The 9563-nt window shown below is 35.5% G+C and overlaps 1 protein-coding gene across 1 annotated transcript; it reads right to left on the reverse strand.

Annotated features, from left to right (window-relative positions):
* Positions 1–172: 172 nt before the first annotated feature.
* LOC129320258 (F-box/LRR-repeat protein At5g63520) lies at positions 173–5879 on the reverse strand. Its single transcript, XM_054965605.1, has 10 exons — positions 5605–5879; positions 4756–4863; positions 4583–4675; positions 4368–4502; positions 4067–4150; positions 3912–3951; positions 3460–3615; positions 1850–2031; positions 1121–1239; positions 173–823 (listed from the first exon to the last, which is right to left on the reverse strand). Exons 1-10 carry the CDS (start codon positions 5842–5844, stop codon positions 391–393), a joined length of 1590 nt encoding a protein of 529 aa, XP_054821580.1. The 5' UTR covers positions 5845–5879; the 3' UTR covers positions 173–390.
* Positions 5880–9563: the final 3684 nt, after the last annotated feature.

The raw sequence follows: 9563 nt of genomic DNA on the forward strand, positions 1-9563 counted from the left end.
AAAAAAAATTCGGTTTATTACCTAAACCCAGTTTTGAGCCAAAAATCAAAATGGTCTAATGTCAGTTTTGAGATCCAACCCGTATGGGCCACCTAAACTGGGGCTTGGGATTAAACCATACATCCCCTTAGGTTTATGATGATGAAGCAAATAAATGCATATAAAAGGGAACTAATTCCTAACCACATGCATTGATGACATTAGATCGGTCTATATCTGTTGCTGTTGCACAAGATTCTTTCTGCACCAAACTCCCTGAAAAGGAAGATTGAATCATGTACATGTTGAAGACTATGCACTAGAAGGTCAAATCTATGCCTACAGCAGAGGACCAAAAAACATCAACGTCTAAGAACCGTTCGTGTCGAAGACCATGAACAGCATCCCATATTACTGCGACGGCGTATAGGACATCAACAAATATACGCTGCTGTAAGCATGCACACAGCAAGCAATAGAGTTTTCTCCTTCGCATTGGCCATCCACTATGAAAGAAGAACGGGCCATTTCTCCACAACAGAACATTCCAGACAATGGTGCTCCAGGGAAATTCTCAGAGATAGGGGAGCTATCAACATTGGGGCGTCCAAAGAATGATTCACCACGACCACAACATGCGAAAACAAAACCTCCAAACACACAAGTACCATTGCTGGCCCCAACATTGAGATTCTTAGAATTTGCTTCAAGCTTAATCTTCTTCAGTTCATCAGACACTCTAGCGCATGAGGCTAATGCTGTATTACAATCTGAATGGTAGAATTGAAAGATATCTCCAGTTTTTAAGCCGACCCCGTCAACATACAGATATTCTTCATCACCTCTGTACAAAACAAGAGATGTTATTTCAATTAGTGGTACTGACTCTAAATGATCATTTGGGAATTAGAAGATTGGTAGATCAAAATAATCGAAAATAAAAACATCGCTATGAGTCTGAAATCCAATCTTCAATATACTTGGATGTTTCACCAGTCCCATCATGGTTTAACTATTTTAGTACATGATTTGACTTTAACAAATTTTGAAACTTGTATTAAAATATCTGAAACTCAGTAAATTTGAAAAATTTTTAGGCAACTCGTAAATTGTTCTTTAATCCAATTATTATGCAACATACTTCACAACCCCATGAAAAGCAATAGATGTTCCTTGTCTTGGCTTCTCTGATCCAATGGACAGTTTTCTTCGTTTGAATACTCCGATGTACAATTCAGGAGTCTCAATATGATTTGCTAGCTGCCACATTTTTCAACGTCAAAAAACATGCATAGGTTAAAAAGAAAAGATAGAAGAAAATAACAGTTGTAAACACAAGTTAAATCAAGGTTATCATCAAAATACTTGCAGCATATATTAAGGCTTCCCAGCCAAAGCAGAGTAACAGTTAGCACCATAATATTTTATATTCCATTTTTCCTCCAATTCAGCAATCAAGTGAGTGATTAATTTTTCCCTCATCATCAGTGTCAATTGAAGATTAGTTGTCATTGATGTAATTTAAGAAAGTTATGCTGACGTGAGAGAAGGTAAAAAATGCAACAGAACATCAAATCAGAGGCTGATGTAATAGCATGCGCATATTTCACTCAAAAGTGATCAGTTAAAAATCCATTAATAGGAAAGCATCAATAGCAACTAGATTTATTTACTTATTTATGTTCACTGCATTTGAACTTCAAAGAAATCACAAGCTCCTTACTGCATTGGTCTTGTTGAATATTGGGAAAGAAAACAAGATGAATGACCTTATAAAAAGTTTAGTGCTGTTCTGTGATTAACATAACAAACTTTTGGTTCATCAGAAAAACAAAACAAGACGACTTAAAACTTTGAGAGAATTGTGAACCTCATCGTTAACACCATCCAATATTCTTTGACCATCAAGAATTTCCTGTTGGCCTTCCCTCCTGGCAGTCAGCCATGTAGAACTCTCAGAGCTTCTTGTTCGCACTGATGCTGTCTTGTATTTGTCACCCACAGGCAAAATACCATTTGACAATGCAACGTGGAACTTAATTTCTCCTGGAGCTTTAATTAATCCATGGCATATATAAGTAATAAATAAAACATATTAAAAAAAAATCAAATAGAAGACTTTCAAGCCACATGTTACTATGACAATGCCTCATAGCACTTGAACCAAGCACACTGATAACGTTATCTGTCTTAGAGATTCTATTTTTCAGCATCGACTAGTATACAAAGTAGCACAAAGAAGGGTGGAGGCAAGATAACGCCAATGTTAAATTGTTACGAAAACTGGTTATTCATAGCTGCCTTCAGCAAGAGATTTACATCAATTTTTCCATTTTAGTAGTTTAATCCTAAACCAACAAATTAATTGGCACTACAGTAGAAGAATTAAACATTTGTTGACATGACTTGAGCCTTGCTCTCTCTCTCTCTCTCTCTCTCTCACTCTCAAAGTCCATACAAGATGTGCAGCTGGATAGGAACAATTTTGTGCTTGAGGGGCATGCGCGCAGGGACTCTGGGTAACAAGAAAATGAAGTTTGAGTTTTCTTAAATGTTCTACTCATGTGAATGAGTCGCTTCTAAGTTTATTTTGAATATTTCCTCATCTGGGTTAAGAGTTATTTTATAGTTGGGAGAGCAATTGGTTTTTCAAGTTTATGGGCTTGTCATTTGCTAGTGCTTTTTCTAGGTTAAAATAATTTCATCTAGCTGGATAAAGAGCCAACAAATATTAGTGCATGACAAGGGATATGTAATTAGGATTTCCAAATATGAAGACTTGAGCCTTAAAAGGGAATCCATTCCACAATCAGCAGCTTCTTGCGTGAGTGCTTTATTTGGGAGAAAATAAACTTTTCCCACAGCTTGCATAGAATGAAATGGAATTAGCTTGCAAACCCTCTTAGTCATGGTTCGTCATCGGGTAAGCATGCAAATGCAGGGAAAGTGGGGGCATTGAGTCTATAAAGGAAGAGAGGGCAGCTTCATTTGATAAACCTTGGATTGGGTTCTTATTCCCTTTAAGGGCCCATGGTCCTGAGAGTTGAATTTTTTCTTTTGAACTGGTTTATATAAGCCATCTGGTACTTAATTAGTTCAACATTTTTTGACAAGCTATTCCAGTCCATGACCAGTTTTCTTTTAGGCCGGTTTAGGCTTAGTTTCAGACCAAATTAATAACTGGTTTACCAGTTTTCTAGTTGAACTGGCCAATGTGGTCCAGTTTTTAAAACAATGGACAAAGAGACAGAAAACAACATTCACAATACTTTTTTCTTTCATTTTTAACCAGGAAACACCACAGAACACAATTGCATTTCGCATGGAACTTTCCTTTGAGAGAGCAGACATGTCTAGTCTTAAGGGATGAGAGATCCAGTTTCCTCGTCAACAAAAAATAGAATGATATGAACTGCAGCAATTGTATCAATCGTATTGTGTATTGGCAGAATGATCTACCAAAAAGATAGCATGAAGTACCAGAAGATCTGTTTATATCCTGAGCAAAAACAAGAGCAACGGCTTCTACAGAGTACCCTGTTCTAGTACAAGCATTTCTGGAGTCATTTCTACTTCTGTATGCAACGCAGCCTCTCTCGTTACCAATAATGAATGTGTCCTTGGGCATGGCGTAATCTGCATAACATTTACCATCAACAAAGGCTAAACAAGTAGAAGCCAAGAACAGAGGGGTGTGTGTTGAAGTTACTAAAGTTCTCACTTCACGTTCACGGTTACAGAACTAACACAAAATACACATTTGTTCCATACTTACATCTATTTATGTAAATCCCCCACAATGATAAGTTGTAACACAAAATTATTACAAGGCAGTCAAAGATATTCTTAAATTGATTGATCATAAAGGCAAGTTTGGCAGAAGCGAAGAGTAGAATGTGTATAATTATAAGGACATGTAAAATGTCACTTACCCAACTTCTCCATGACTGGTTTCATGTCACTACTTCCTTCCTGTGCAGCTAAATAGTGTTAGCAACAATACCAAGGAGTGATTTAAATGAAGGAAAACAAAGATTTAATCCAATAAAATGAACAACTGATGAATAAGTGACTACCATCTACTTACTCCAAATAAAAGAATCCCCTCAGGGAATGCTGAATACTCCTTGATATCCGTTACAAACTTGTCAATGGCTGACTCTAGAGGTGTCTGGTAGGATAAAATTTAACAACTTTAATAATTTGGTCAACATCAAGCTCAATATAGTCCTGATTGAATCCTGAATTGGTAGGTCTTTCATTTTCAAAACTGGCTAAACAACATACATTGCATATGCAACAATCAGAATAGGCAAGGCAAAATTTGATAAAGGACAACGCATATATTGAAGTTCAAACTTAAACCCCAATAAGGGTAAATTGATTACTGTTGACCGTCGAACTAGTGGAATAGCGTCAATTTTTAATCCTGGGAAAAAGGCAATGGTCATAACTATGCCTTCATTCATCTGTACAGCATCTGCTTCATCACTGAAGTCACTGAAATGAGCATGCCAGTTGACCTGCATAATAATTGTGGGTCAGTACTTTAGTTTACCAAACTGCTAATATAAAAATTAACAAAGGTCAATAGATATTGAACCTCTTTAAGTTCATCAGTTAGAGCATCCCTTCCAATGATACCATTAGCCACAGAAACAACGATGGGAACAAGGCATCCCAGTTTCATTCTAATCTGTGCAGTAGACCTTAAGATCAATGGCTTAATACAAACAATGCTTGGACTCAGAAAAGAAGAGGAGAGAATTTCCATACAAGCCTTAGAGTCATCTGTAGTTCAAATCCACTGCCAACATTTGCAATGGCAAAATGTGGACGGATCGGCTCAGACAGAATCTTATCAAACACTTCTTTTAAAGCGTCCTGTTTGAATGTACAATATTTTCCAAGAGAAATAAGCAAGTTGTAAGTTGTTAGTTGGGCAAAACTCAGAAGATTTAATACCACGTATGAAGCAAAACGGAACTCAACTAATCATCAAAGGGAAGCAATCACAACGTATATCGGTATATTTCATTATTTAATACAAAAAAGAAAATTTTGACATAAAAACCGTCTAACGAAAGCAATAAAAAAATTGTTCATAATTGATTATGAACTTCTCTGATTCGGAAACTGGCAAAGTTAGGCCCTTTGGTCTCTAATCCACCATGGGCGCCCATTTAAGTTGGCTTTGTCCTAGTTTCCTGCCCCCATGCAAATAGTGCAATACCGAAATCACCGAGAATACAGCATGCCTTGATTCCAGTTAAATGACTTGCATGATGAGAAGAGCCCATTCCACAAAACCATCCTATTAGGTGAGAGTGCATATTGATGTAAGTCACATCTTATATTTTCATTGCTAACCAACGTCGAACATGTCATCAACCTAAGTATCAGGTGCCAATTTGTCATAGCTTACTTGCCCCCGATTGTGTTGTCAGGTGCGAAGCGGGGCAAAATGGTGATTGAAAACCATTAAACAGCGTTTGATTTCCTAGAAATGTAGGAATTAACCATTTGATGATGGAATGCAATTTAAGTTGTGGAATTTTCCTTTCTTTCTTACTACGGGATTGCCAGAAAACATGAAATGCACATGACCAGAGACGGGGGGCTTACGTGCAAAGAAGGTTTGAGAGAAAGAGCAGAGGCGAGCTTAGGACGAGAAAGTACGCGATTGCAGACGCGATTCCAGGATTTGTTAACGCAGGCAGCTGAAGCAAAGGATTGAGCAGGAAGTCTGCTCAGAATTTTGAGGAGAAGGTCCTCGTTCATCGCATCAAAACCCGAAAAACACATAGGTGAATATTTTGCCTTAGCTTTGGCTCTGGCCGTCGATGATGACTTCGTCTTCTCCATCGGTGTCCTGCTTCCCTGAATTCAGTCTCCGATTAGTAGTGGAAGTAGTGGTGAAGGATCGAAGCATATGGGCTTCCATACCAGGTTTAAGGCCCATCGTTTTAGCCCTAAACGAATTCATCTATGTACTATGACCCAAAATAGAAACAGGTCCTGCATCCAGAAAAGAAAGAGGAATATTTGGCACCAAAAAAAGGCAAAGGAATAAAACAGAAATATATGAATAAAGAATAAAAAATTCCACAGAAATAACACACACACACACACACAATATTTTATATCATAAATGAAGATATAAAAAAAGTGAAATTTATACAAAATAAATATTTTTTTATGCAGAATAATTCTCTCTTCTCCATTTTTATATGAATAATCAATCTATAATTTTGCAGAAAATGTAACAGCTTTTTTTATCCCGCACGAAATCTAACATGAAATAAACCATTTATAGGTCATAAACAATAGTGTTTGCTGTATTTTTTTAATTTAATAATGATAATGATGATTTATTAATATTGTTTGATGTATTTTTTTAATTTAATAACGATAATGACGATTTATTATTCTAAAAAAATCACCATGATGAATTAAACTCGTTAATACATTTCAAAAACGGAAATTCGAGGGAAAAAAGAATTTTTTTTATCAGCAAGCATTTAAACATAAGTGGCTTCTATTTCCACGGAACTTTTTTTTTTTTTAATTCAACTGTTCGGTTTCCTTACTTTTCTTATAACTTAAATGTCCCATTTTGTATCATTTTTAACCAATAAGAAGACTATCTACGTTATTGATATTTTATATTGAATATTGCCAACTACTAAAAAAATTGAGTAAGAATTAAACTTACAAACATATTTTAAAGGATTAATATGTAAATTTACCTCCCAAGTATCACGCGATGAGCAATTTGTATTCTTAAATTTTATAAAGTGCAATGTTGTCCTTAACTTTTCAAAAGCAGTGCAATTTCGCCTAAAGCTAACAGATCCCATTTGTTGATTGTGGATGAGTTACATTTGACTGAAAAATGCTTTGTTGGCTAGATACATCTAGCACATGCCATGTGACAGTAACATCGACGTGGCTAGAATAAGGGAAAGAAAAAAAATAAAATTTGAAATAAAATTTTAAAACCATTAAAATTAAAATAAGCAAACCATGTTTGAAATTGAAAAAAAAAAAGAAACTAAATCTGAAAACCAAGTCTGAAATTAAAAAACAAAAACAAAGAGAACTAAAAATAGCAAAAATCACTCCTAGATCAGAGTAAACCATGTTCGACATAAATGCTAAAGCTTTTATCTGCTGATGAAATTTATAATCATGTGGAACAAGAAATCAACAAAATTCACTTTTAGAAAATTTATGCTTTGAAATTCCTTCAACTAGAAAAGAGTAGTGGCTTCAATATTCCTCCAAAATTGGAGCAGCAACTATTCAAAGAAATCAATGAGTGCACATGCTTCCATTAAATTGAAACTGTGGTCAGCATTACTCCATATTCCTTGAACCTTCACAAGATTGTCCATGAAATTAAGTGGAAGAAGCCAAGACACTAGAACTTAGATTCAACATACACGACATCACGAGATAATCATCAAAAAGGAAACAAAAAATAAAAGAGGGGATCAGTGTAAATATATCATGATCTAATTGTAATCCTTAACAAGATCTTCAAGTTTGGAGAACTCATTCAGGCTCATCGAAGGTGGATTTAGAGAAATAAAGGAGAGTAAATGGGCCTTTGAGATAGAAAACAACAGTGTTGTAAGTGCAAGCAGCCATCGCCAGAATGGTAGGGCCCTAACCATAGCCTAGACCTCTTGTTAGGTTCTCCAATACCACCTACTTGTCCCACTTCCCTCATCCTAATCCCTCTATACAATTTCTGTCACACTTCATCTTGCTTTCACCTCCCTCACATATTGTAAACCTTAAATTTGAAAGTGATGACGTCGTTTGTAAACCTTAAATTTGAAAGTGATGACGTCGTAAGCCCTGAACTTCAAACCCCAAATAAATATTGCTTCAGACTTCCATTTAAATCTAGACTTTTATTTTAAATTTGGACTCATCTCATGCATTTCCCTCTTCTCTCCCTTCACCTTTAATCCAAATCTACCTTGCATGTTCTTCTTCCTTACAGTTTCGCAAAAAGTTTATTTTTTGTTATGAACATGTTTTAATAAAAAAAATGCCGTACAGACATTACTCAATCCTACAAGGCATGCCACCAAAGCATAAAAACAGTCACAAGATGCATGTTAGCGGTGAACATTGAGGAACTATTAATTTTGGATGACATTGCAATGCTTTTGAAAGGTTAGGGGCAACATTGTATTTTTTAAAAGTTAAAAATATCAATTGCATCTCATGTAATACTTTAGAAAAAAATTTGCATTTTAACCCTATATTAAAACAGCAATTGAAAGGCATGCTTTTTTTTTATCTTGGACATCAAAAATTCGAAGACATGCTTAAAGTCGTCATAAAGAATGAAATTCTTAAATTTAAATACAATCTTCAGCCTGGATGAAATATCCTTAATTAGTGTTGACAAGAAACGATATAGGTATTAATATGAACATATAATATTCAATATTTTAATAACATGTGTGTGTGTGTGTACAATCAATAAGCCACATTATTCAGATATAACAAATAAATGTTACTTATTTCTCATATTATTCACATTATTCAAATACTCCCTCTGCTAAAAAATGTAAGGCATTTTTAATTGAATCTCACTCTCAATAAAATAGTTACCTATTTTTAAACTAACCTTATATTTATTTAGGAGTACTTTTTTTTTAAAAAAAAAGTAATGATTACATCTTAAAAGACTAAAAATGTCTTATATTTTTTAATATTTAACTCTTCAAAAAATACCTTATATTTTTGAACAGATGGAGTATATACTAATGCAAGCTCATGGAATTATTGGGTAATTAAGGAAACCCTTGTGTGTTGTTAAAACTTAAAAAAAAAAAACTCAGGAAAAAATAAAAAAGGCATGCAAATAGTACAAAGTCGCAACTTAAAATGATTGATAGCGGGCAACAGAAGTTGTGCAAATGCATGGATGCCAAACATGAAAATATTAACATCATGTCATAATAGATTGTAAACAACATCTGAATCCAAAAACGGTTATGTCAGTGATCATCATCAGCTCCAACGAAAGCAGGAACATAAGACATAGCCAAACAAAGAACAGAAGAGGCATGAAGAGAACAACGAGCAGTGGTTTCAGGTTCATTTTCTGCTCCAGTGATGAAGCTACAACAACCATGTCCAATTTCTCCTTCGCAGAATGATCCTACCATTGCAACCGTACCCCTGGAAAGTTGTCACTGAATGGCGTCACATCAACGTTGCCCTCTCCAAAAAATGCCTTCCCACAGTGATGACTCGAGAATATTAAGCCCCCGAACACGCCACTCTCATTCCCACCACCTGTTCTCTCCCTCAACGTCCTGAGATTCTCGCAGGCTATGTCTCTGCTTGTTAGTGCAGTTTCCATGTCTGTATGGTAAAACACAAAGGAATCACCAGGCTTTAAGCCTGTCCCTTCAACCATGAAGTTGATTCCTTGTCCCCTGTTTTTGCACCGTACCACAATATATATCAGTTTTTTTATCATACATTATATCAGTGCTTGTGAATTAATTACTCTAGTCTTACACCATAAGCCAATAGAAGACCAGGGATTCTCC

Source organism: Prosopis cineraria, unplaced genomic scaffold (genome assembly GCF_029017545.1).
Source record: "Prosopis cineraria cultivar Desert tree isolate PC_DT_omini unplaced genomic scaffold, ASM2901754v1 PC9, whole genome shotgun sequence".
Lineage (NCBI taxonomy): Eukaryota > Viridiplantae > Streptophyta > Magnoliopsida > Fabales > Fabaceae > Prosopis > Prosopis cineraria.

Excerpts from the sequence above, each read along its gene's own strand:
- LOC129320258 (XM_054965605.1), bottom strand. The coding sequence starts at position 5,844 with ATGGAGAAGACGAAGTCATCATCGACGGCCAGAGCCAAAGCTAAGGCA. Across the intron at positions 4,864-5,604 it reads CTCTCAAACCTTCTTTGCAC|GACGCTTTAAAAGAAGTGTT; the intron begins GTAAGCCCCCCG and ends ACATTCAAACAG. Across the intron at positions 4,503-4,582 it reads TAACTGATGAACTTAAAGAG|GTCAACTGGCATGCTCATTT; the intron begins GTTCAATATCTA and ends ATTATTATGCAG.